Source organism: Moschus berezovskii, chromosome 12, assembly GCF_049115385.1.
Source record: "Moschus berezovskii isolate FMDL1 chromosome 12, NW_MosBer_1.0, whole genome shotgun sequence".
Classification (NCBI taxonomy): Eukaryota; Metazoa; Chordata; class Mammalia; order Artiodactyla; family Moschidae; genus Moschus; species Moschus berezovskii.
The window spans coordinates 19,676,880-19,704,712 of record NC_142471.1 but is presented as its reverse complement, the minus strand read 5'-3'; the positions used below and the strand labels follow the sequence as shown (position 1 = coordinate 19,704,712).

The window sequence follows — 27,833 nt, the reverse complement described above, 5'->3', positions numbered from 1 at the left end:
AGGATAGGTGTTAACTCTTCTCTAAATGTTTGAAAAAAACTTGCCAGTGAAGCTGTCAGGTCCTGGACTTTTGTTTGTTGGGAGATTTTTAATCACAGTTTCAATTTCAGTATTTGTGATTGGTGTGTTTATATTTTCTGTTTCTTCCGGGTTCAATCTTGGGAGACTGTACCTTTCTAAGAATTTGTCCCTGTATTTCTTATATCCTAAAGTGAAAGTCATCAGTTAAGACTTTAGAGCAATCTCTTAAAATTGTTAAGCCAGTCAACTCAGTCATATTGATAGAAACTAACAACTGGTATACTGTTACCTGTTTGATGCCTCTGCTGGCTCTTTGGTCAGTATTTAAATCTAGAGGATGTGTAACATAAAATATTTGTTGAAATAGTAAGGAGCACTGTTATGGTATGACAAATTGTTTCTTTATTATCTTAGAAAATGTGTTATATATACTTTGAGCACTGTCATGTTATTGCTGTTTTTTAAACCTAGCCAGGCATATCTGAATATTTTAGTGCTATGATCTTAGTTTTCACTTCAGTAAAATTTTTATTGTTTCCCTTTGAACTGGGATGAAGTAGAGAATTGCACAAAAATTAGGTTAGTGCAGTAGTCTAATTATCAGAGTACAGATTCCAACCTGATTTTAGCTTTTATATTTTGAGGAATGATGCTTTTTAATTTCATCATATTCTTCTGTATTCATGAGGAATACATCTGTGTTTCGATCATCTCATAGTAAATCAGGGTAATGTTTACCTAAAAATGCAGCATTTGAGAATTTGTAGATCATGATTATGTCACATTGCCAGAGTGATTGTCTTCTCTTTCTTTTATCCTTCCTTGTTATAAGATGGCATGAATTTAACATCCTGTCTTTTCTGTTTGATGAGTGTTAGACTGTTTCTATATGCAGAAATTCACATGGCCAATATAAGGTTGTATAGAAAGATAACTTCCACCTAATGTTGAATTCTTTGCTTTTAACCCATTCTGACTTAAGATATTCTTTCGCCTCTTCCATATAATGCAAGAAATGTGTCAGATTTTGAATGGCAGTGACAGTAAATAATCTATTATTTATACCTTTACGTTATACTAGTTCATGAGAAAACAGAATAAGTGAAGAGGCTGGGGTTTAGAGTCACAGAACTAGATTCAAGTGCTAGCTCTCTCTATCACATCCTGACTGTAATCACGGACCTCTCTGTGTCTAACATGTGAAGGGGTATAATAATCTCAGCTCTACAAAAATTCATAGGTTTGGAAAGCATCCAGAGTATCTGCTGTAGTAAATGCACAGTCTTGTTAGTTATTTTTCTTTTTTATTATTTACATTAAGGTGTCACTAATACTCAATTAAAGCTAACCTCTGTCTTTTGGAGGAAAGTAACAGCATACAAGTAAGCAATAAATATAGTCCAGAACTTCACTGAAGGCATTGTTTAGAATTTTCCCATATTTTCTATGTAAATTTCTAGTACAACAGATCTTGCTGCACTGATATTCTTTTTTCCCATTAGTCATTTCCTGGAGGTTGTAACTTCCGTAATTAATACATTGGATGGAGTTTATGAAGAAGATTCACAGAGAGTGCTATTCCTTCACTATCTGGGGAGAGGAGATTAATGAATACATGTTATTTTAGTTATATAATATGAAATTGTTGGGGTAATTGCAGTTAATGTAAAGAAAAGCTCAAGGCACAGCTGAATTTGTTAGTTCAGTTCAGTCACTCAGTCGTGTCCGACTCTTTGCAACCCCATGAATCACAGCACGCCAGGCCTCTCTGTCCATCACCAACTCCCGGAGTTCACTCAAACTCATGTCCATCGAGTCGGTGATGCCATCCAGCCATCTCATTCTCTGTCGTCCCCTTCTCCTCCCACCCCCAATCCCTCCCAGCATCAGAGTCTTTTCCAGTGAGTCAAATCGTCGCATGAGGTGGCCACAGTATTGGAGCTTCAGCTTCAGCATCAGTCCTTCCAGTGAACGCCCAGGATTGAATTTGTTAGTTGCATTCTGTCAAAGATAGTGAATATTTATTAGTAATTTATGATTATGATTATGATCCCCTTCTCTGTGAGTCTGCATTATAGCCTTATATCTCATTTTTTCTTTTTGCACTTTCACAACATTAGGTCAGTAAATGGAGAAACTTCATTTGGCAACCTGCTAAAACTGTTACAAGATTTGATCTTTTATTCTTTTGTGAGCCTCTTTAAAATGGTAATGATGACTACATTTCTACAGAAATACCTCTTTTTGGGGTGGGGGAACATTTCAGTTTCTCACTCTTAGCATCAAGACTTACTGCCTCACATCATCATTATTTATTGAGCATTTACAGTGTACTAAGCACAATACAATAGAGAACATACAGAAAACACTGTCCCTGCTTCGAAGGAGCTTACATTCAGTTCAGTTCACTCAGTCATGTCTCATGGACTGCAGCACGCCAGGCTTCCCTGTCCATCACCAATTCGTGGAGCTTGCTCAAACTCCTATCGAGTTGGTGATGCCACCCAACCATATCATCCTCTGTTGTCCCCTTCTCCTCCTGCCTTCAATCTTTCCCAGCACATGGTGCTTTCCATTGAGTCAGTTTTCACAGCAGGTGGTGAGCTTTGGGTATAATTTAGCCCCATCATTATTTAAAGAGAGGAAGGGAAAGGATTTAAAAGGCAAAGACAGTGACAGACCTTTCAGGATAGGTAGGGTACATAGGGAGATAAACGTAATCTCATCAGCTCCAGAGAGAGTTGCTGCAGTGAACAGAGGGAAGTAGTCTGTGGGATGCAAGTAAAGGAAGCAGGGTGTCCTTAGGTATTGAATGCAGTCAGAAAGATCATGTGGCCTTTTCCCTAGATACATTCCCATCAAGTGGGAATGGTTGGTGACAAGACAGAAGGCTAAAAAAAAAAGGTAATCGTGCATCTGAGGATCAAAACTGAAACCAGGCTATAAGAATATTAAGAACAATGAAAATGCCTCTTAACTTACAAAGCACTATATGTGGAGAAAGATTTCAGCAACAATAGAACTATCATAGCTGGGCATTGTGTTGGGATAATTTTCATGGGTTTTAATTAATTTCATAGTTAACTCATAAATATGTAAATGGCATGTAAGTAGACTGGTACTATCAACTTTTAATAGTATACTTTTTTTCCTCTAGAAATGAATGGGTCATTATTGAGACGATAACTGCTGTCTAATGATTTTGGAAAAGTAGCTCTTTTTTTCAGCCTGTTGAATTAATAAAAAAAGGTTTAATCACTAAGTTGTGTCCGACACTTTTGCAACCCCATGGACTGTAGCCCACCAGGCTTCTCTGTCCAAGGGATTTTCCAGGCAAGAATACTGCAGTGAGTTGCCATTTCCTTCTCCAGGGGATCCAGCCTGAGTCTTCTGCATTGTCAGATGGATTCTTTACAGCTGAGCCACCAGGGAAACCTAACGTGTTGAATAAATAAAACATAAATAAATACTGAGCAAAACTTACATGTCAGTAGTTTTAATTATAAAAATTTCTGTATAGGAAACTGATTTTATAAATCCTGCCTGTACTTGTCTACAAAGTATTGGCAGTGCTGCTTTAATAGCAGTTTGTACTATTCCCCTCCCCAAAATATAAAGGCTTGGCAGCAGTACCCTAAAAGTAAATTTCATATAAGTCAGCTGTGATACCCATGTAATTGTGTGAATTTTCTGTGTACTCATCATCTTCATACCAGTTAAATATCTAGAATAAGAGTAAGAAGAACAATTATGATAAAGATGAGCATTGAAACTAGAGAAGGCTCACGCTGTGAAAACATAAAACCATAACTCAAACGTTTGAAGACCATCATGTAGGGAAATGATTAGGCTTGTGTTTGACACCAAGGAGTTAAGTTTGGATCTGTGTATGGAAGATAAAGTGAGAAATAATTTGGTATCTGTCGGAACTCTCTGGAAATGGTAATTGTTTTCCTTGGGAAACAGAAAGTTTCCTGTGTTTTGCCTATCATGGACTTCACTGTCACCTCGTGTGCATCAAGAGGGTTAGAGTCTAAACTCCCCATGATATATTCTGTTACTCAAGTAATGAGATTCACTCAGTGTGCAGTGTATTATTAAAGAGGAATGGAGAAAAGGGAGTGTTAAGTTTCTTTACAAAAAGGAAGACAGGTCATGGGCTGGGCTTCCCCCATTGCCCCCATGACAGATTTTACCTACTTTTTTGTGTAACATCTTTCCACTCCAGTATTTGCTTCTGCTGTGAAGCAGCATTTTTGTATATTTTCCAAGGAGAGCATAGGTGATAAGTGTAAGCGTCTTATAGTTTTGTTTGTTGGTGTTCACTAGGTATAAACAAAATATCAGTGTTTACCACAGGAAATGGCAACCCACTCCAGTGTTCTTGCCTGGAGAATCCTAGGGAAGGGGGAGCCTGGTGGGCTTCCGTCTATGGGGTCACACAGAGTCGGACACGACTGAAGTGGCTTAGCAGCACCACAGTATTATTCCAGAAATGCAGAATGGTCCCTTAAAGCAGTGATGAAGTGAGAAGCAAAGTGCTTTACTTGGATAAACTTTAAAGAATGAAGAATGACCTGCTTGATTAGAGACTCTTTGTACTCTTCAGCCTCTTTTTGGCTTTTCCAAATTGCCAAATTATTTTTATTCCCCAGGTAAAATTTTCTTCTTGTAGCACCTTTCTGTTCCCTGGTTTCCATGATCCGCTAGTCCACTTTTAAAAGGGCCGCCAAATTGACAGTGCTGCTTTGTTGTTCTTCCCAGCTCTACTCTAGGGCTCCTGCCGCTGATCTCAAATGCAGGAGCAGCAGAGGTGCTTTGAGAGAGAACAGAATGTCAGAGTCCATCGGGGGACCAACAGATTGTGGGAAACCATGTGACTGTGTGATTCACATCTCCAAGGAGAGAGAACCGGTTGTTTCTGTGTCTAGATCCACCCTGTTATGAGGATAATATCATCAATAACGTAATTTAAATTGCCTGGATGCTTTGACACTGGCTTGAAAAAATAAAACTTTTATCAGTGAAGTTACTGGTCAGATGAGTTTGAGTAGAACTGAATTTGATGGTGTTGAAATCCATACAGTGGCTTGTCTTGTCAAATAATGACTTGTTTAAAACTAATGTTTTAGGTATAGTGGGGAGAGGACAACTCATCTATGTATGTATGTATTGCTTCCCAAAATATTCAACTTGATTTGTTTGCTACCAACCTTAGATGACCTGAAGGTATTTGGTTTGTATATTGCTTCTAACAGTGAAACCCTTAAAAAGGTGACTTATATAAGGCTTACAGTTAGAGAACACATTAGTAGATTTCAAATTTTTCCTTAAGACATTCTTGTCAAAGATCAAATCTTACCATGGATTTATTTCTTAGGGTCTGTTGTTATGTTACTGCTAATGAACTATAACTTACGAATTTGCATTTTTGCATACATTTAGATAAAGGAATTTTCTTCAGTCCTTAGAACATATAGATGGGAAGGTTGGTAACATTAATGTTAGGACAGCGTAACATGGACCTTTCTTTTAATCTATAATTCTAGGACGACATAGACAGCCTAAACCCAGTTCTCAGGGACAACCCGCAACTTCAGGAAGAAGTGAAAGTCTGGGTAAAGGAACAAAAGGTTCAGGAGATTTTTATGCAAGGTAACTGTTTTGAGTTATGCATTAATTTTTTTGTTTTTAGAACTGGGCAATTTCTCGTTTGCTTTTGGTTGTTTAGTTATATGCAGTATAAATAGAAGACCCAGTCTAATATTTTCAATTATATACAGGACACAGAAAATAATAGCAAAATCAGAATAATTTCAATAGGAAGTTGATAACTTCGCTAGTTTACTAATTTGAGCTAAATGCCTGGAATAAAATTATGACCACACAGGTGTTTTGTTGATAGGAAAATTTCCATATTACAGAATGCTTTAGGTGTGTCCTTCCTGGAGAAGGAAGCATTGTTTTCTGTGGAGGGTTGCCCAGAGCCACAGTTGATTTCCTTTGAAGAATGCTGTTGGTATCTGATAAAAGTGGCTTATTTCAGTTTGCCTTCCTCAGCAATGACCACAATACTAGTCTTAGTTTTGTTTCCTTTTTTTAGTAAGATACAAGCTTGTCTTCAGTTGAGATTTTATGATTCTAAATGATTTCTCTTCCTGTCAGTAAAACCATGTATTGAAAACATAAGCTTTTTGTGAAATTGAACTGAAACTGGAACAATACGACATGCAGTGTCAGTATTTGGTTGAATGTTTTTAAAAGGTAATCTTGTTAAATTCCCATGTTTATCTCAGTCTCAGCTTCCATGCCATTTAATTTAAGCATTAATAGAGATAATCTCAGAGTTGTGTCTTCCTTTCTTTGAATGTTTTTTTAATAGCAAATCATCTACTTAATACATTCTTCTTAGGCTAAATATTTTTTAAACTTTTAATATGGAGAATGTGAAACATACACAGAAATAGGCACGTAAAAGTTCACTGAAATATTCTCTCTCAGCCCCAAAGACTATAAAATGAAATCTTGCTAGATTCTGCCCCATCTATACTGTTATTTATTCCCATCAATTTTAAGACATTACTGTGTTCTATTTTTAAACAGATGCCATACTATTATTGTACTGAAAATTAATAGTTCCTCAAATCATGATTACTCAGGTTCAGGTTTCCATTTGTCTCATAAATGTCTTCATTGATTTTTCACAGACTTGATTTTTTTTTTTTTAATCCAGGACCCAAAAAATGTCCACAAATTGACTGGTTGATATGACTTGTCTCTTTTTTTTCCTTCCTTCCTTTCTTTGCACTTTATTGAAGACTCCAGGCTACTATTTTTTTAAGTAACCCTTTTTCCTTGTCATATTCTTAGAGATGAAATGATTAAGACAATAGTCCATTTTATCCTCAGCATAATTATTTGAGACTGACTCCAGATTGTGTTTGGTGGTAGAACAAGACCATTAAGGTAGTATCCTGATGGGAGTTGAAAATTGGCGTATTTGGAGTTTTTCTGTAAGCTTTTTCAATATTCCATTCAGAAAAACTAATTTGGAGTCTATTTCTTCCATAGTTAGAAATTCTGAGGCTTTAGTTTCTATAACTGATTATAGGTATGAATATGTTTAATACAAGTAATATGGAATACTGTCTACAGATCTGTTAATTTGATATATTTAGACTGTTGCTAGCATAGTTTTTTAAAAACTGGCAAACATTAAATCATTCATTGATGTGCTAAATGTCTTAACTCTAGAAGAAAAGATATCAACCTGGGAATCAGAAAAATAAATTCAGTCCTAGCTCTTTCACTTAAAAATTTATTTAACCTATCAACTTCACTTTCTTAGTGTTTATAAACAGGAAAGTATCTCAAAGTTGGAGAAGATTAAATAAGCATTTGTAAATTGTGAAAGCATTTTGTAAATTGTTAATGTATAATGCTATCATTAATAAAGTGTACCAGTTTCCCTCCTTCACAATTCTTTTTAAACTTTCAAATATTTGATATCATTTTAATAGCTGTGAATTGAAGACATTTTTATCTCCATTCTGTTGACATATTTAAATATATACAGATATATGCATATATCTTTTATTATTTAATCATTGCCTATTTTCTGAAAGATACCTATGTATACATACAGATATAGTTGTATTACAACATGAATTTAATCCAAAAGTACACCAGTATGGCATTTTACTGTCATACTTATAAATTCAGTTAGCAGTTTCTGCATGTTTTAAGACTTTGACAGCTTTTCCAAACTGTTGCAGGAATCAAAATTTGTAATTGCTTATGGTATAAGTTTTAGCAATTAAAGGGCTCATACATCAAGTTCCAAATTGCCTTTTCATTTCATCCATGAAGTCGTGTATGACGAGTGTGTGGTTGTTTTTGTTTTTTTTTTAAGGTCCTTATTCCTTGAATGGATACAGAGTGAGAGTATATAGACAAGACTCTGCCACCCAGTGGTTTACTGGCATAATTACTCATCATGATCTCTTCACTCGCACCATGATCGTTATGAATGATCAGGTAAATAGTCCAGTTTTGGAAAAGAGACCGTTTACAATTCACATACTCCATTCCCCCCCACCCCCAGTGGATCAACAGATTGATACTATTTTCCATCTCTAGGTTTTTTTGCAGTCATATAATCCTAAAAAGTTCACATTTATATGATGTTACATAGAGTTCAGTTGAAGTTACAGAAAGAGAGTGATGCCAAATTTATTTCAGCACCGAGAAAATCAGTCCCTAAAATGGAGGCATCAGACTTTTTTAATTGTTTAGTCCTTTTTTGTTGTTGTTCATCCTTAAGTCATGACTTTCTTAAAGTCTTAGCTTTTCTGTCTCTCCAGTAATAAAAGATACTTCCCAAATGGTTTCTTTTCACAAATGAAAACTTAAATGTACTCTAAAGTTCTTTTTACATTCAATTTCAGAGTTGTTTTACTCCTTTAAGTTTTATAGTGAATATGGAGAATGTTAAGGATATGAATTTCATAGGGAGTTTTAAGCAACAATCTGAAATTAAATTCTTAATTTCAAATCTTTTAAAGCTGTACTGTATTTACCCCCCAGAAAATAGATATTTGCATCTTCCTGCCTGAATGGATTGTGGAGGGTATCTGAATAAATAAGAACTCTCTCTATAAACAAAGCAGTTGCTTTGGTTAAAATTTTCATCAAAATGCTAAATAAATTGTATAATTTATTTCCTTAAAAGCTAACACACTTTGACCTCACTGAAGCACAAAATTGCCTTTAATTTTTAAAATAGTTCTTTCTTTAACCTGATTTTTCAAGATTACTCTTCATTTGTACAGTTTACGTCCTTTTCTATTTCCCATGCTCTATTTTCTCTTTTGGCCACACTGCGCAGCTTGCAGGATCTAGTTTTCCGACCAGGGGTTGAACCCAGGCTGGCAGTGAAAGCATGGGGTCCCATCATGCTTTACCTTCCTGTTTTATTTTACAGCTCTTTTCTGAAAATTACTTTTTATTTTTGAAATACATATTATGACTTGGCAATATATTCTTGAATACCTCTAATCCTTGTTTTTCGAGATATACCTGCAATAGATGTGTTTGCATTTTAAGTTTTGGTTAGAAAACAAAGCAGTTACCTTCATAACATTTGGGAGATAATCTTTAATGATTAAAGGTGATTTATTGTAGTCTGACACTATCTTAAAATTCGGTATCTCAAACTGATTTCTAAACATCTTTACTCAGTAAAGAAATTGTACCTATCATTATATTGGCTAGCTGATTGGATTTAATTTTGTTCTTGTTTTGTGTCATGGATTAGGTACTAGAACCACAGAATGTCGATCCTTCTATGGTTCAAATGACCTTTCTAGATGATGTTGTTCACTCTTTGTTAAAAGGTGAAAATATTGGCATTACATCACGGCGAAGGTCTCGTGCCAGTCAAAATAGCAACACTGTTCACGTATGTATGTTGTTAGTGATGGATTATGATAAAATATTTTCCCTTAAATTACTTAGGATCAGGTAGTAAATAGTCACTATCAATTATTTTTAGGGTCATTATACACGTGCCCAAGCAAATAGTCCCAGACCAGCAATGAACTCCCAAACTGCTGTACCAAAACAGAATTCACACCAGCAACAAAGAAATATTCGTCCAAATAAGAGGAAGGGCTCAGATAGCAGTATACCAGATGAAGAGAAGATGAAGGAGGAAAAGTATGATTATATAGCACGAGGTAGGACCCACCAACTTTTAAGGGCATGGGAACAAATAAAAATTTATTTAAAATATGGTTATTTAATATTTAAATGAAAGGTAAAACTGTTTTTTTTTTTAATCTCCTAGAAAATCCTAAAGGTAAAAAACAGGTGATGAACAAAAGAAGGAAAGCTGAGGAGGATGAAAAGAAACTAAATATGAAAAGACTGCGAACCGACAATGTTTCAGACTTTTCTGAGAGTAGTGACTCAGAAAATTCAAATAAGAGAATAATAAATAATTCCTCAGAGCAGAAGCCAGAGAATGAGTTGAAAAATAAAAACACTTCAAAGATAAACGGAGAAGAAGGAAAATCTCGGAATAATGAGAAGGCAGGAGAAGAGGCACTAATAGATAGCCAGCATTCCTGGGCTCAAATACAGGAAGATAAAAAACATGAAGAAACAGAGAAACAGAAGTCTGTTGACTTTCAGCGTCAAGAAAAAATGATCATCCATTCATCAGAACAGGCCACACTTTCTGATCATAATTCTAGTGATTTACTTCTTCAGGAACGTAATACAGAGAAGACACACACGATGGAATTATTACCAAAGGAGAAGTTTGTGTCCAGACCACCCACTCCAAAGTGTGTTATTGATATTACAAATGACACTAACACAGAAAAGGTGGCTCAGGAAACCTCAAGTAGTACCTTTGCCCTTCAAACACTTCAGAAAATGGATCCTAATGTTAGTGATTCAAAACAGTCAATTGCAAATACAAAATACTTGGAAACAGGAAACCAAGATTCTGACCAGAACTGGGTCAGTGATGTAGTTAAAGTAGATCTAACGCAATCAAATGTAAGGAATGCTTCTTCAGGAAATGAAAACTTGAGTATGGAAAAAGAGAAAAATCAGTATGTCTCTTACTTACCTTCTCTAAGTGCCGTTTCTGTCACGGAAGATAAGCTGCATAAGCGAAGTCCACCCCCAGAAACTATAAAATCTAAACTTAATACTTCAGTAGATGCTCACAAGACAAAATCCAATCCCTCACCTGAAGTTGTTAAGCCTAAAGTCAACCATTCCCCCGATTCTGTAAAGTCTAAAGCCACTTATGCAAATAGTCAAGCTGCTGGTGAAAGAAGACCAGCAAATAAGATAGAACATGAGTTATCAAGATGCAGTTTTCACCCGGTTCCTACTAGAGGCAGTACGTTAGAAACTACAAAAAGCCCTCTAATCATTGATAAAAATGAACATTTTACAGTTTACAGAGATCCTGCACTTATTGGGTCAGATACAGGAGCTAACCACATTTCACCTTTCTTAAGCCAGCATCCTTTTCCTCTTCATTCTTCATCCCATAGAACATGTTTAAATCCAGGTACCCATCATCCTGCCTTAACTCCTGCACCCCACTTACTGGCTGGATCATCCAGTCAAACTCCATTACCTACCATTAACACTCATCCTCTGACTAGTGGTCCACACCATTCTGTTCATCACCCTCATTTACTTCCTACTGTGTTACCCGGAGTGCCTACTGCCTCCTTACTTGGTGGCCACCCACGACTAGAGACTGCTCATGCCAGCAGCTTGAGCCACTTAGCGTTAGCACACCAGCAACAGCAGCAGTTGTTACAGCACCAGTCACCTCATCTTCTTGGACAAGCCCATCCATCTGCTTCATATAATCAGCTTGGACTTTATCCAATTATTTGGCAATATCCAAATGGAACACATGCATACTCAGGACTTGGTCTGCCTTCTAAGTGGGTTCACCCAGAAAATGCGGTTAATGCTGAACCTTCGTTAAGGAGGGTAAGTTAAGCTGTGGTTTACCATATGTCTCATGTTTATTAATCAACATATATACAGGTGCTTTTTTCAGTATCCCATTAATTTTTTTAGATTTCTTACTACAAAAATGTGCTAGAATTATATATATATATATATAATTTATTTATTTATGGCTATGCGGGGTCTTCGTTGCTGCCTGGTCTTTTGTGGAGAGCAGGGGCTACTTTGTAGTTGCGGTGTGCAGGCTTCTCATTCCAGTGGCTTCTCTTGTTGTGAAGTACAGGCTCTAAGGGTGCTCAGGCTTCAGTAGTTGTGGTTCCCAGACTCTACAGCACAGGCTCAATAGCTGTGCTGAAAATAAAAGTCACTCAGTCGTGTCCAACTCACCAGGCCAGAATACTGGAGTGGGTAGCCTTTCCCTTTTCCAGGGGATCTTCCCAACCTGGAGACTGAACCCAGGTCTCCCACATTGCAGGCGGATTCTTTACAGGCTGAGACACAGGGAAGCCCAATAGTGTGGTGCATGGGCATAATTGCTCCTTAGCATGTGGGATCTTCCTGGACCAGGGATCAGACCCCTGTCTCCTGCATTGGCAGGTGAATTCTTTACCACTGAGTCATCAGAGAAACCCATGCTAGAATTTTTTAAACCGTTATTTTTCTAATGATTATGGAAGTTTGCTGAAATCTCAGAAAATCCTGTTTTGTTTTTTTAAGCCAATTGAAAGAAGTAAACTTAAGTTGTTTCTAAAATTCCTATTATGAAAAATGAGTGTCTTCATAACTAATTATGGTATATACCCATAGTTATTTTACTCAGGTAAATTCCTAGGAGTGAAACTTCTGGATATAAAATTTATATAAAATTATAAGGCTTTTGGTATGTATAACCACGTAATTCTTAAAAGAAAAATTGTTATATTTCCCAGCTGATATGTCCCTGATGTATACTACACGCTATGCCTGTCTAAGCCCCTTCTTCTCCTAAGGCTGCTAACGTTGGAGATTCCCGAAATTTGGTAGTGAAGATGGGACTGATATTCTCTCTGCCTGACAGAATATTCCTGAAGATGCTGGTGCAGGGCTCTTATTCCTTCATGGGCTGTATGGTTTTTGTAACCAAATTAATTTTCATGCTAAGAAATGGTTGTTGAGGGCATTACCAACCCCATTCTAAAAAATGGGAGATTGGGGATCACTGCTGAACTCCAGGAGACAACTTAATCCTTTGTGTGGACCAGGATGCACTTTAAGTATTCTCTGCTGCTGCTGCTGTTGCTAAGTCACTTCAGAGTTGTCCAACTCTGTGCGACCCCATAGATGGCAGCCCACTAGGCTCCCCCGTCCCTGGGATTCTCCAGGCAAGAACACTGGGGTGGGTTGCCATTTCCTTCTCCAAAGTATCCTCTGCTGCTAAGTCACTTCAGTCGTGTCCGACTCTGTGCGACCCCATAGACGGAAGCCCACCAGGCTCCCCCATCCCTGGGATTCTCCAGGCAAGAACACTGGAGTGGGTTGCCATTTCCTTCTCCAATGTGTGAAAGTGAAAAGTGAAAGTGAAGTCGCTCAGTCGTGTCCGACCCATAGCGACCCCACGGACTGCAGCCTACCAGGCTCCTCCATCCATGGGATTTTCTAGGCAATAGTACTGGAGTGGCTTGCCATTGCCTCTAGGATCTACTAAAACACATTTTTAAAATTTATTTTTACTGTGATAAAAGCCACACATTAAATTTATTTAACCATTTTAAAGTGTACGGTTTAGTAGTGTTAAGTATATTCCCATTGCTATACAACAGATCTCTGGAACTTTTTCATCTTGCAGAACTGAAACTCTGCCCATGAAACATTAACTCCCTTTCCCCCTAGTTCTTACACCCATCTCTACCTTGTTTCTGTGACTGTTTTATATACTTCATATAAAGTGAACTCATACAGTATTTCATGAAGCATAATGTTGTCAAAGTTCATCCTTATTGTAGCATGTAATAGGATTCCTTTTTTAAGCTGTGCAGTATGCTGTTTTATGCATATATACGTATATACCAATAACTCTTGTTATCTGTATGGCTTCAGATTTCTGGATCTTATAGCTGGAAACCTTTTACACATATATTTGAATGATCTTAATGTGTGTGTATGTATACTTTTTTTTCTTATGTGAGGTTTATGGTGTATATTTTTAGTCTAAGAAATTTTATAGCAGCGTATCTTTGGTGTGATATATTTTTTTCACATTCTCATTTTGAGATGTCAAATTTATACACTTTGTTAAAACCAAAGGATTATATTTTCCCAATATCAGACTCAATACAGTATAACTCAACAAAGCATGTTCTGGAAGAGTTTCAGTGAGTCATAGTATAGAAACAGTCTTGAAGCATGTAATTAGATAGTAGTTAAGTCTCAACATAGACATCAGTGTCAACAGATACTCATTATGAGAAAGGCAGCATGTTAATATTAAAACTGAATTTTGTTGTACCTCCGCACCTCCAAGTTTAATGCTTACAGTGAAATGGAGTATAAATGGGCCTTGAAGATACAATTTTTGTGCCCAGTCTAAGTGAATTATGACATTGGAAAAACTACTTTTGACAATAAAAATTGGCAAATAAACCTGATGAAATCTGGTGAAATGTATTTTAGCAACATATTTTCTTTTTCTACTAGTAACAATATAGTCTTTTGGTGTTATAATGTTCAGTTCAGTTCAGTCACTCAGTCGTGTCCGACTCTTTATCATAAAAGCTAGGTTCTCTGTACGTCATTTGTAAGGTAAAGGCAGTGGCTTCAAGATCTGCAATCAGTAAATAACAACAAATTTCTGGAAATAAATTTTTTTGCCAGCACCTCCTGGCATGTGAGATATTAGTTCCCCAACCAAGGATCAAACCCATCCCCCCTGCATTGGAAGCACAGATAACCACTGGACCACCAGGGAATCCCCTTGACAAAACTGTTTTAATGCTGATTAACTTTCTTCATCATATGGAAAAATAAACTATGGTAGTTGTCTCAATATTTCTCATAAAATATATTTACTGAAAGTCACATACTTCATAAATATACTATAAAGCCCTACTGTGATATTGTATTTAGCTTTTTCTAGTAACTGAAGATTTTTTTTTTTTAATAGAATTCTCCCAGTCCTTGGTTACATCAGCCTACCCCTGTGACCTCAGCAGATGGTATTGGATTACTTAGTCACATTCCTGTCAGACCTTCCAGTGCAGAACCTCATCGGCCTCTTAAAATCTCAGCACATTCCAGTCCACCACTGACAAAATGTTTAGTGGATCACCATAAAGAGTAAGTTCGCCAATACTTAAAACATATCTTTTATAGTTTTTGTTTATAAATAGGTATTTTTAACAAATGTCTTAAACTAGGCTTAATAATTATTATTCTGGTATTATATTCTTTCTAATTTTAATATTACAGCACGTGCAAAGTCATGTTTCACTCTTACGATGCAATAGTAATGCATAGAAGCTATATTTGTATCATAGAAGTAAAAGTGTTTACAGAAACCTTGTATTTTCTTTACAGAGAATTGGAGAGGAAAGCTTTCATTGAACCATTGCGTTCTGTTGCATCCACATCAGCCAAAAATGACCTGGATCTAAATAGGTCACAGACTGGAAAAGATGGTCACTTGCATAGGCATTTTGTGGATCCTGTATTGAATCAATTACAGAGACCACCCCAGGAAACTGGGGAGAGATTAAACAAATATAAGGAGGAACACCGTCGAATTCTTCAAGAAAGTATTGATGTTGCTCCCTTTACGACTAAAATCAAGGGTCTTGAGTGTGATAGGGATAACTATTCCAGGGTAGCATCGTCATCTTCTAGCCCTAAGAGCCATGTCATCAAACAAGACAAGGATATAGAATCAGATCTTTATAAAATGAAGCACTCAGTGCCTCAGAGTTTGCCTCAAAGTAACTATTTCACTACATTGTCTAATAGTGTAGTCAATGAACCACCAAGGTCATACCCATCCAAAGAGATTTCAAATATTTACACTGAAAAACAGAGTAACGCCCTTGCAACAGCAGCTAATCCTCAAACTCTGACTTCCTTTATATCCTCTCTTTCAAAGCCTCCACCTTTGATAAAGCATCAGCCAGAAAGTGAAGCTTTAGTAGGCAAAGCACCAGAGCATCTTCCCCATCAAATTGCTTCTCACTCAGCAACAGCTTTCAGAAATGACTGTAGGAGTCCTGCTCATTTGACAGTTTCTTCTACAAATACACTCCGGAGTATGCCTGCTTTACATAGAGCACCGGTATTTCACCCACCGATCCATCATAGCCTAGAAAGAAAGGAAAGCAGCTATAGTAGCCTTTCCCCTCCAACGTTAACTCCAGTGATGCCTGTAAATGCTGGTGGGAAAGTTCAAGAATCACAAAAGCCTCCAACACTGATTCCTGAGCCAAAAGATACTCAGGCAAGTTTTAAGAGTTCTTCTGAACAGAGTTTGACAGAAATGTGGAAATCTAATAATAACCTCAGCAAAGAGAAAGCTGAATGGCATGTAGAGAAAAGCAGCGGAAAGTCACAGGCTGCTATGGCATCTGTCATTGTACGTCCACCTTCTAGTACGAAACTTGATAGTGTGCCAGCAACACAGTTAGCTTCCAAAGATCGAGTTAGTGAAAGATCTTCACTTGGGGCAAATCAAACAGATTGCCTCAAACCAGCAGAAGCTGGAGAGAGTGGAAGAATCATTCTGCCAAGTGTGAATTCAGACAGTGCTCACATAAAATCCGAAAAAAACTTTCAGGCTGTCTCACAGGGCAGTGTTCCCAGTTCAGTCATGTCTGCTGTAAATACAGTGTGTAATACCAAAACTGATACATTCACATCTGCTACCACTACCCCCAGTGTTTCCAGCTGGGGTGGTTCAGAAATAATTTACTCATTATCAAATACCATTTTGGCCTCTAAATCCTTAGAATGTACCTCTTCAAAAAGCATCAGTCATTCAGTGGCTCAGACACAAGAATGCCCGGTCAGCATCACAGCTCCAGTTACACCAGCCAGTAGTAAGACAGGAAGTGCTGTTCAGCCCAACTCTGGGTTTTCAGGCACAACTGATTTTATTCATTTAAAGAAGCACAAGGCAGCATTGGCTGCAGCTCAATATAAAAGTAGTAATGTCAGTGAGACTGAGCCGAATGCTGCGAAAACGCAGACATCTTCAGCCTCCCATCTCTTAGATAGCACTGTCGTCTGTAGTACAATAAACAAAGCAGACCCTGTAGGAAATGGGCAAGCATCCCAGACAAGTCAACCAAACTACCATACTAAACTGAAAAAAGCCTGGCTTACAAGACATTCAGAAGAAGATAAAAATACTAATAAAATGGAAAATTCAGGGAGTTCTGTATCAGAAATTATTAAGCCATGTTCTGTCAATTTAATAGCCTCTACATCTAATGATCTACAAAATAGTGTAGATAGTAAAATCATAGTTGATAAATATGTAAAAGATGATAAAGTAAATAGAAGAAAAGCCAAACGAACTTATGAATCTGGCTCCGAAAGTGGAGATTCAGACGAAAGTGAAAGCAAATCAGAGCAAAGGACTAAAAGGCAACCTAAGCCAACTTACAAAAAGAAGCAAAATGATCTTCAAAAGAGAAAAGGTGAAACGGAAGAAGATTTAAAACCCAATGGGATTCTCAGCAGGAGTGCCAAAGAAAAAAGTAAATTGAAGTTGCAGAGCAACAATAATAGTGGTAAGTGAATTAATTACTTTTTATCTCAAGTAAAATGGGCTGTATGTCCTTGCAGAGAGCTTAAAGGCACCTTTGATTTCATTCATTTGCCCTAGTGTGATGTGCTCACTGACTCCATTTCTACATTTCATAAGTACCCTGTAAGAGGAAATGAGAGAAGCTCTATTTCTTTTCCAAGAGGCTTGTGGAAATATGTTTTTACATCGCACTCATGTTGGCAAAAACCCATTGTGTACTTTAGTAGTTGTTCAGAATTTTGACCATTTCTATACACTAGAACTGGATTTCTAATACATGCACACCTTATTTTTTACTGTGCTTTGCAGATACTGCCTTTTTAAAAAAAAAAAAAAACAAATTGAAGGTCTGTGGTAACTCTGTGTAAGGAGTGTTGACACCATTTTTCCAACATTTGCTCACTTCATGTCTGTCATATTTTGGTAATTCATACTTTTCCATTGTTGTTATACTTGTTTTGGTGATCTGAAAAAGTCTTTGAAGTTACTATTGTAAAAAGATTATAAATCACTGAAGGCTGAGATGATGGTTAGTCTTTTTTTTTCTTAGCAGTAAACTATTTTTAAATTAAGGTATATGTATTATTTTTTAGACATAATGCTGTTGCACACTCTAGACTGCATTATAGTGTAAATGTAACTTTTGTATGCACTGGGAAAGAGGAAAATTTGTGTACTTTACTTTTCGGTGGTGGCCTGAAACTGAACCCACACTGTCTCCAAGATGACTGTATTAGGTATTTGTCTTAACAAGATAATAGTTGAAAAAAGAATTCCTTTTCACGGAAACTTTCTTTAAGTGTCACTTTTAGAAGAGAACTGCAGAATCGTGTGGATATGGCCCATATCTCACCCTTCTATCATCTGGAGACAAAATTGAAAACCTAATGAAAATTTCCTTCTATTTAACTAATAATGTTACTCATTCAAGTAGTCCGTAACAATGGGTAAAAGTAAGCAGGGATTTTGTGGGTTTTTTGTGTTCATTTCTGTATTCAAGAAGAATTTCCATCATAAGAATCAATGATACTTGCCACTATAAAATGTCTGTGTTTTTAACTCTAGAAGTAGTTTTTCTCAGTTTGCTTATTTTTTTACGTATGTTGCACAGTGCAGAAAGAGGTTCATAGTTTCCCTATCTGTGTTTTCATCCACATGCAATATATGAAATATCTGTGACAATGTGGACATTCCAGAAGTAACTTTCATAAACATTTGTATGGTTAAAGGCTCTTATTGGGGCCTTTTCTCTGAATTTGGTCTTTCCTACATGCCTGTGTGGAAACCAGAGGCAAAGTGAAGGAGAGAAAAGCAGGAGGATAGAATCATAGAAAAGGACAGTCAGAAATGAAAGAACGAAGGAAACCAAGCTCAACTAGAGACAGAGAGGCTGACAGACTGAAATGCCAATGTAAGAAGAAAGAGAGGGAGATTGACCAAAAAGGGTACAGGATATGTGCCGTTTATTTGAGAATTGGAGTGTATACCCTGTTGCTTTTTCTCTCTGCTGTGTTCTGCTTACTTTCTCTTTTGTTTCACAAAACATTTCTTCTGGTGTTGAGTATTCAAATACTGTATTTAAATTTACAGAAAACAGAGATGGGAATCTTCCAACTTTTAATGCTTACAATATTGTTATAAACTTAAATTTATAAAATTAACTTTTAATGAAGTATATATTCTGTTTTCATTTGGAGACAGTGACTATACATGTTTCCAAGTAAGTTTTCAGACAGACTGGAATCAGACTTCCCCCTCCAAGTTGTAAGGCTTAGTTAAATCTCCCCTACATAGTAAATGACATTTAGCATAACACAGACTACTTTAAGTCCCATTTATTCCCAAGCCCAAAATAATACTAAGTGACTATTAAACACCATCTGTTAATTATGGGCAGAGTTGATTTGATTTTGTTCTGGGCATTCTAGAAAAGTTAAATTGGGAGTTCATAAATTCTAAACCTGTGAGTGGGTTATCTCCCTCATGGATTAAATCTTTGTCCTTTTGATGTTCATTGGGGTTGTCATCAATCATAGTCAACTGAAAAAAGAGTGAGGTCTGTACATAGAGAGTGTAATATGATTGCATGGATTATTATACATATATAATCATTACACAAATAAACATACCATAGTGTGGTTTTTTTAGTACATTCTGAAGCCAGGTATTATAGAATTTGCTTTATCTGCTGTTTTGAAATATCTTCATATCTGCTGCCTTTTGTTACTGATAATTAAAAGTTGTCTGCTTTTCCTTGACTAATTTTTTACATAATTTTATTTTGTGTACTGAAATTACCCATCAAATTTAAATGTAAGTTAAGTCCTGCGATACACAAAAACAGTGGTTTAACTGTTACCCAAGTTCATTTCTATACCTCAAAAAAATATTTTGTGAGTGATGGCCTGTATCACAGATTAAAGGTTAGTGTATATTTTTCTTATTTTCTTCCCCCTTAGTTTTCTGTTGCTAGAGCAGTTGCTTTAATTAGAAAATTAGAAAACTAAGGTTGAATCTGGTATAAAGGAAGAATAAATATCCATTGAGTTAGGTAATGTTTGTTGACCAAGTGTCTCAGTGTCAAACTTTTAGATTTTAGATGGCACCAATAAATTATATACATAGAATTGAAAACGGAGTTTTATTTTATTTACTATTCAAATAATATTACAGTAAAATATATAAACGGATTTCAGCATAGTCGCGTTTGGCCTAGTCTAGAAGCAAAAAATATAATATCAAAAACAGCCTTTATATGACCTGGGCCTTCACATCTTTATAATTTATTCATTTACTTTAAAAAAACGGTCTAAGTGTTCATTTCTGTCACAGAATTGGAGTTGCTTTGAAATGAATGTCTCATTCTTTCTTATAATACTATATTTAAATTGTTCACAGTAGTATGGTTATCCATACTTCAAATGGATGTTCCATTGTCTGGAATGTAAAAGTATATAGTCCTTTTTCAGTTTAAGTAGAAAGATTTCACTTAGTTTATTCTGATATAATAAAGTAGTAAATAAAGGTGGAGAAGGAAATGGCAACCCTCTCCAGTATTCTTGCCTAGAGAATCCCATGGACAGAGGAGCCTGGTGGGCTGCCATCTGTGGGTTGCACAGAGTTGGACACAACTGAAGTGACTTAGCAGCAGCAGTAAATAAATGATTGGAAGTAGCAGTGTACTATTCTATTGTTCATTCTGACTTCTAGAAGCTCTAAATTTTTTTATATAGTTCATCAGAGAAATCTGTCTTATACACAAAGCCTTTTACACAAGCCTTCTGGAAACATTTTTTATTCCATAAGTGATATGTGTGTGCCCACATACGTGTTTCTCTAGTAGATTAAGCCAAATGGCTCCTTGCTTTTTGTTAGTGACAGAACATGTAATTGTAAAGAACCAGGAGCAGTCATAAAAGGGCTTGATTCTGGAGCCTGTTTGAAATGGGCCACTCTGGAGTTTAAACCTGGTACTTCCTATGTTAAGATGTATGTGATCTTGCTGTAATTGCACTGTGCATGCTATCAACAGGTGATAGTGAGTGCTCAGGACAACAGTTCTGCTCTGTGCTTCTGCAAAAGTATATAATCTCAGGAGAACACTTGAACTGCCTCTGATCCACAAAATGGGCATGAGTAGTAAACACGATGGTAGGAAATACAATTTATTCTTTCACCATGATAGAAATTACAAACTGTAAATCTCAAGTCTAGCATATAACTGGATTAATATGGGTAGTATGAGTATGCTTATAGGAGTCAACAAATATTTGCTTGTCCCAAAAGCTTTTAAGTGAATATATTTTTAAAAATTGAATAGGCTGCATTTAATTTAGATATGATGTTATGAGTTCTTGCTGCTCTGTAGATGACTGATTACTTTATCCAGTGTTATAACAACAGTTCAGTTCAAGTTAATAAATGTGATCAAGCAATGATGCAGAGTACAGTAAATTAATTTTTTCCCTGTAAATATCACACAGTATAGTGCATTTGAATTTTGTTTTTCTTTAGACTCCTCTGATGCCCTTTTCTTTATACCATCAATAAAAACAGCCAGTTTAATATTGGGTTTTTTTTTCACATCCTTCAAACCTTTTTATTTTTCTAAAAGATACTGCTTCTATCAATATGTTGATATCAAATGGAGGGCATTATAATAAGGGAGAGATATTAGGAGAAGAATCTTTGCCCTCTTCCCACAAATATATTGTGATACAATCAACATTTGTCTTGGTTCGCATTTACCTTGCAGAATCAGATTAAGTATTTCAAAACTATATATTGAAACTAGCCTATAGTTTCTACAAGTATTAACTTTTGGTCTTTAGGTTCTTCATGTGCATCTTGAAAGAGACTCTTCCTACGTACACCAAATTTATGTGTAGAAGAACTATATTTTTAGTTCTAGGTTACCATTGAAAATGAATGATTGTCATATTTGCTACTAAATAGATACAAATATTGAACCTAGGAAGATTTCAATCATCTGTAATTTTCACTTAGCTCTGCATTTCAATCATACTGACGTTAAGAGTTCATTCGATTAGTAGAATAATAAAAATGCTGTTATGGATTTTTTAGTTATAATGAGTACCTAGAACTGTAATCTCATCTTTACAATCTTAATATATGGTTATGATTGTATAATTGATGTGAGTTATTTTTTTCCTTCATTCCAAGTGATCTTTTTAATTGACTTGAATATTAAGGAGTTTACCTTTGTGAAAAGGTTCAGTCTTGCTAATACTTTCCTACTGGTTTTACAGCTGGCATCCCTCGTTCAGTATTGAAAGATTGGCGTAAAGTCAAGAAGCTGAAACAAACTGGGGAATCCTTTTTACAGGATGACTCCTGCTGTGAGATAGGGCCTAATTTGCAAAAGTGCCGAGAGTGTAGACTTATTCGGAGTAAGAAGGGAGAAGAACCAACTCACTCACCAGTATTTTGTAGATTTTACTACTTTAGACGGTAAGTTGAAAATTCATGATGGGAGGAAAATATGTTAATAGATATTGGAAGTTATACTATCATTCTGAGGGTCTTTTGGAGATGGGAATGAGGCTTTGAACCTGTGTTTCTGAAGCAGTATAAAAGCATTGTAAAAAGATACTGAATTTAGTCTTGTGTGCCAATTTAACAATAGTTAAATGTTAGACGAAACTCATATTCTCACTGCTAGTGTTCATAGGGCCTTCCTCTCCTGAGATATTTTTTCTTCCTTAAGGAGAAAATGTTAGTGTTTTTTTTTCTAAATGATAGGAAACAGCAGTTTATTTGTATAAAACAAAATAATGTCACATTTATATTTGCATTAACCACAATAACAGTCTATAATTCTGTGTACTATAAGCATTATAAAATGACTAGAAAGATTTGTCAGTAGCATGTCACATTTCACAGGTAATGGTAAATATAAAAACAACTGAACAGTTACTAACTTTTATTCTACTGTAATATTAATATTACTAAATAATACTTTAATACCAAAAGTTTATAAATTTGTAAGAGTTTAATGAACAGCTGGGTAACCCCGCCAGTAGAGACTAGTTGATGTCTCAGATTCCAGAATCAATCATTCCTGGATTTCAGTTCCAGCTCCATCCCTTAGTTCCTGTATGACTTTACTAACTGTAGTAGGATTATAGCTAAGCCTGTCTCATCTGAATAGTAAGAATGATAGTGGTACCTGCCTCAGAGATTTCATGAAAGTGGAATGAGATAAGGTACACCAAGTCCTTAGTGTAGTCCCAAGCTTGTATGAAGTGCTCCTCTGATGTTATCTGCAATTATTTTTCCAAATCATCATCATCATCTTCCTAAGAAGTTAAGAAGCACTTTACTCTGGCAAATAAAGGTACTGTGGCCCAGTGGAGATCCCAAAAATATGTGTTGGTAGGAAGACAGCAGTCCCCAAAGGACAAACAACTTCAAAGAATTGTTACAGAAGGTAGTCCACATGGAAGTGCAGAGAAGATGGAAAAGAAATCGGGACAGTAGGTTTGAAGAGATAAGAAAACCTTTGTGAAGGGCTCCCCTGGTGGCTCAGTGGTAAAGAATCTCCCTGCCAGTGCAGGAGACATGGGTTTGATCCCCAATCTGGGAAGATCCCACATGCTGCAGAGCAACTAAGCTGGTTCACCACAGCTATTGAACCTGTGCTGTAGGGCCGAGGAGTCCTAGAGCCCATGCTTCACAACAAGAGAAGCCACCACAGTAAGAAGCCCACGCAGCACAACTAAAAGAGCAGCCCCCACTTGTCACAACTAGAGAAAAGTCCACGTAGCATGGAACACCCAGCACAGCCAAAAAAAAAAAAAACCTTTGGGAAAGTTTTAAGGAAAGATAAACGTAACACAAGCTGAAATAATATGAAGTGTAATGAAAGAAAGTTCTTTAAGAAAAAGAGGGAAAGGTAATAAAAGGATAGGAATAAGTGGTAAAGGAATTTTGTGGTATTGTCCATTTGAAAAATACAGAATGATTCGTAATGTACTACTGATACACTCTCTTTGAGAGTTGAGTGAGAACAAAAATAACTGAAAAATAACCATCAGCCTGCAGGAAAATGGCAGTTTTGCCTTCCATTTACCCTAAATGGAACCTGAATTGAGTGGGTTGCATAAATTGGATGACAGAAGCTAAGAGAAGGAAGTACTAATGGATTTCCTAATACACTGTTTCAGTCTTGTTCCTCTAAATCACTTTAATAAAGTGTCATTTTAATTAATGAAGAAAATGTACTTTTGAATTTAGCTTTTTTAAAAAAATCTCAGTCTTAAAGTAATTTAGAGCATTTTCAACTGTAGAGGTTACTGCTTTAGATTATGTATAAAGGAACTGCATTGCTCAAGGCAACTTTTGGCCAGCATTTGAACTCTTGTCATCATGAACCACTTGGGTAGTTTTCATTTGATTAGAGTTAAGTAGTTAACTTAAGTGATAGGGAAGATCTTATTTCTTGGAACAACCAGAAATTGATACCAGTTATTGCCATTTGTATAGCACTATGGGAGTCAGAAGTTGGTTAAATTTTGTTAATAAAGTTTGTGTAAAGAACCACCCTATTTTCATGTTTTTTAATTATTTTTAATTTTATATTATAAAAATATAAATTCACTGTATAACTTTTTAAGCCTGGACTTGTGTCTTGTTAGTTAATGCTTTTATGTTTTAATGTTTCAGATTGTCATTTAGTAAAAACGGAGTGGTTAGAATAGATGGTTTCTCTTCTCCTGACCAGTATGATGATGAAGCTATGAGTTTATGGACACATGAAAATTATGAAGATGATGAATTAGACATAGAAACATCAAAATACATCTTGGATATAATAGGTGATAAGTTCTGTCAGTTAGTAACATCTGAAAAAACAGCTTTGTCCTGGGTGAAAAAGGATGGTAAGAAAATTAAATACTTAGAACATGCAACTATACACATTTCGTTTTAAGAATTTCTCTTTGGGGTATGTTTTATCTGTGGGAGAGTCCTTAATCTTACCTTACCTATATGCCTGTTTACTTTTAATTTGATAATGACACTTTTTTATTAGTTAATGTATTTTCCATTTGAGGTTGAATTGAATGATTAGCAGTTTGTGAAATTACAATAACACTTTGGTAATAATTGAGCACAATGAAGACTCTTTGAATGTGAGATTGGGAAATTTCAGCATTTGCCATATAAAGACATACTCCATCCCAGTTATTTAAGCTTTTTATTCATCACAGTCTTTGCAGTTAGATAAATTTATATTTGAATCTCAACTTTATTCCTTGTTTAACAGTATGAATGTGAAATGGGAATGATAACTACCTCATAGATTTGTTTATAAAGTAATTTTATTTACTAAGGAAAGCACCTAACACACTAGGTGCTCTAAACATTAGCTTCTTTTCCTTCGCCTCCCTTAAATCTATAGTTCATACCCCAGGGGACATTTGGGATCTGAAAGGTGCCAAACTGAATGAAATAAAAGGTGCCTTTCCTTGCTAACTGAAAGGTGTTGGGTGTGTAGAGAATTAGCATCTTAATAGGTGGAAACCATAGATGCTACTCAACATCCTACTCTGCACAGGTTCAGTTCAGTTCAGTCGTGTCCGACTCTCTGCGACCCCATGAATCACAGCACGCCAGGCTTCCCTGTCCATCACCAACTCCCGGAGTTCACTCAAACTCATGTCCACAGAGTCGGTGATGCCATCCAGCCATCTCATTCTCTGTCGTCCCCTTCTCCTCCCGCCCCCAACCTTTCCCAGCATCAGAGTCTTTTCCAGTGAGTCAACTCGTCGCATGAGGTGGCCAAAGTATTGCAGTTTCAGCTTTAGCATCAGTCCTTCCAACGAACACCCAGGATTGATCTCCTTTAGAATGGACTGCTTGGATCTCCTTGCAGTCCAAGGGACTCTCAAGAGTCTTCTCCAACACCACAGTTCAAAAGCATCAATTCTTTGGCGATCAGCTTTCTTCACAGTCCAACTCTCACATCCGTACATGACCACGGGAAAAACCATAGCCTTGACTAGATGGACCTTTGTTGGCAAAGTAATGTCTCTGCTTTTTAATATACTATCAAGGTTGGTCATAACTTTCCTTCTAAGGAGTAAGCGTCTTTTAATTTCGTGGCTGCAATCAGCATCTGCAGTGATTTTGGAGCCCAAAAAATAAAGTCTGACACTGTTTCCACTGTTTTTCCATCTATTTCCCATGAAGTGATGGGACCAGATGCCATGATCTTTGTTTTCTGAATGTTGAGCTTCAAGCCAACCTTTTCACTCTCCTCTTTCACTTTCATCAAGAGGCTTTTGAGTTCCTCTTCACTTTCTGCCATAAGGGTGGTGTCATCTGCATATCTGAGGTTATTGATATTTCTCCCAGCAGTCTGGATTCCAGCTTGTGCTTCTTCCAGCCCAGCGTTCCTCATGATGTACTCTGCATAGAAGTTAAATAAGCAGGGTGACAATATACAGCCTTGACGTACTCCTTTTCCTATTTGGAGCCAGTCTGTTGTTCCATGTACAGTTCTGACTGTTGCTTCCTGACCTGCATACAGGTTTCTCAAGAGGCAGATCAGGTAGTCTGGTATTCCCATCTCTTTCAGAATGTTCCACAGTTTATTGTGATCCACACAGTCAAAGGCTTTGGCACAGTCAATGAAGCAGAAATAGATGTTTTTCTGGAACTCTCTTTCTTTCTCCATGATCCAGCGGATGTTGGCAATTTGATCTCTGGTGCCTCTGCCTTTTCTAAAACCTGCTTGAACATCTGGGAGTTCACGGGTCACATATTGCTGAAGCCTGGCTTGGAGAATTTTGAGCATGACTTTACTAGCGTGTGAGATGAGTGCAATTGTGTGGTAGTTTGAGCATTCTTTGGCATTGCCTTTCTTTGGGATTGGTTAGTCCCCCATAAAAGAGAATTATTCATGCAAATGTCAAGGGTGCCAAGATTGAGTAACCCTCCATTAGATGTAAGTCTTCTGAAGAGAATTACTAATTACATCAAGAAGTCTGCTCTTGATCATTAATAAATCCTTTGAAATCCATGGTTTAATGTTTTTTGTGCATTTCAGTGAAAACTGTATGGAAAAGAGCATGTTTGCCTTTAAATTTTTATTTCTCTGTATTTCAGCCAAAATTGCCTGGAAAAGAGCAGTGAGAGGAGTCCGGGAGATGTGTGATGCATGTGAAGCAACATTGTTTAACATTCACTGGGTCTGCCAAAAATGCGGATTTGTGGTCTGCTTAGATTGTTATAAGGCGAAGGAAAGGAAGAGTTCTAGAGGTTAGTTACAGCTTAATCTAAATTGAAATTTTCTTATTAAGATAGTTTTCTTTAGGACCACTGATCTGGAAAATTAGATGAATTAGAGGCTCTTTTTCCCTGCCTTCCTTAATTACGAATATAATAGGAAATTTTGTGAAGTTTATTTTTTTAAAAAAGTTAACCACAGCTTGTTGAAACAGCCAGATTTTCTAAAATAAAACTGTCTACACCTTTTTAGTCTAATTAGTAGATCCACTCTCAGGTAGATACTTTTTTAATGTAGCCCAAATTTAGGCTAGGCTTTGTTGCATTCAGAGTCCACTGTGTCAGAGCCTGAGCTCCCTTAAAGGACCTATTACATAGTCAAGCAACGAAGTCACAATTGAATACTTGCTAGAGTGAATTGATTTTTCTAAAAGTTGGTCCATAAAGGTTAAATCAAAATGTTTAAGAATATGCTGCTACTAGCACTGTTTATCCCTGGTTAGAAAATGAAAAAGTCTTTATTATATGTTAAATGAATTTTTTTAATTCTAGAGAAGTAAAATGGCACAAAAACAGTGTTCTTACTGCTGGAAGAGATTAGAAAGTTTTAAAAGAAAGTAACTAATTTTACCTTTTTCTCCTGCTGTACAAGTGTTTTAGAAAAAGTTTATCCAAGGCAATTAAGGAAGTAGGTACTTAAATACCAGTAATCTGAAGGTTTTGAGGGTCTAGTCTTAATGAGATTATTCAAAATGTGCAAGTATGAGAAGTAAAATAACATTTAGTG

At 36.4% G+C, this 27,833-nt stretch overlaps 1 protein-coding gene across 9 annotated transcripts in view; it reads left to right on the top strand.

Moving 5' to 3' along the window:
- Positions 1-27,833, top strand: part of JMJD1C (jumonji domain containing 1C) — a 330,340-nt gene that overhangs the window by 278,447 nt on the left and 24,060 nt on the right. For 4 of the 9 annotated variants that reach the window (XM_055425636.2, XM_055425633.2, XM_055425638.2 and 1 more), the window contains 10 exons: positions 5,571-5,676; positions 7,934-8,058; positions 9,338-9,481; positions 9,575-9,758; positions 9,869-11,550; positions 14,669-14,841; positions 15,082-17,279; positions 22,066-22,267; positions 24,482-24,696; positions 26,927-27,079. In XM_055425636.2, the coding sequence (XP_055281611.2) occupies positions 5,670-5,676; positions 7,934-8,058; positions 9,338-9,481; positions 9,575-9,758; positions 9,869-11,550; positions 14,669-14,841; positions 15,082-17,279; positions 22,066-22,267; positions 24,482-24,696; positions 26,927-27,079 (5,083 nt within the window). In that variant the 5' untranslated portion in view covers positions 5,571-5,669. Of the gene's footprint in view, positions 1-5,570; positions 5,677-7,933; positions 8,059-9,337; positions 9,486-9,574; positions 9,759-9,868; positions 11,551-14,668; positions 14,842-15,081; positions 17,280-22,065; positions 22,268-24,481; positions 24,697-26,926; positions 27,080-27,833 lie in introns of those variants that run through there. The other 5 variants (XM_088841917.1, XM_055425639.2, XM_088841916.1 and 2 more) reach the window with 4 other exon arrangements.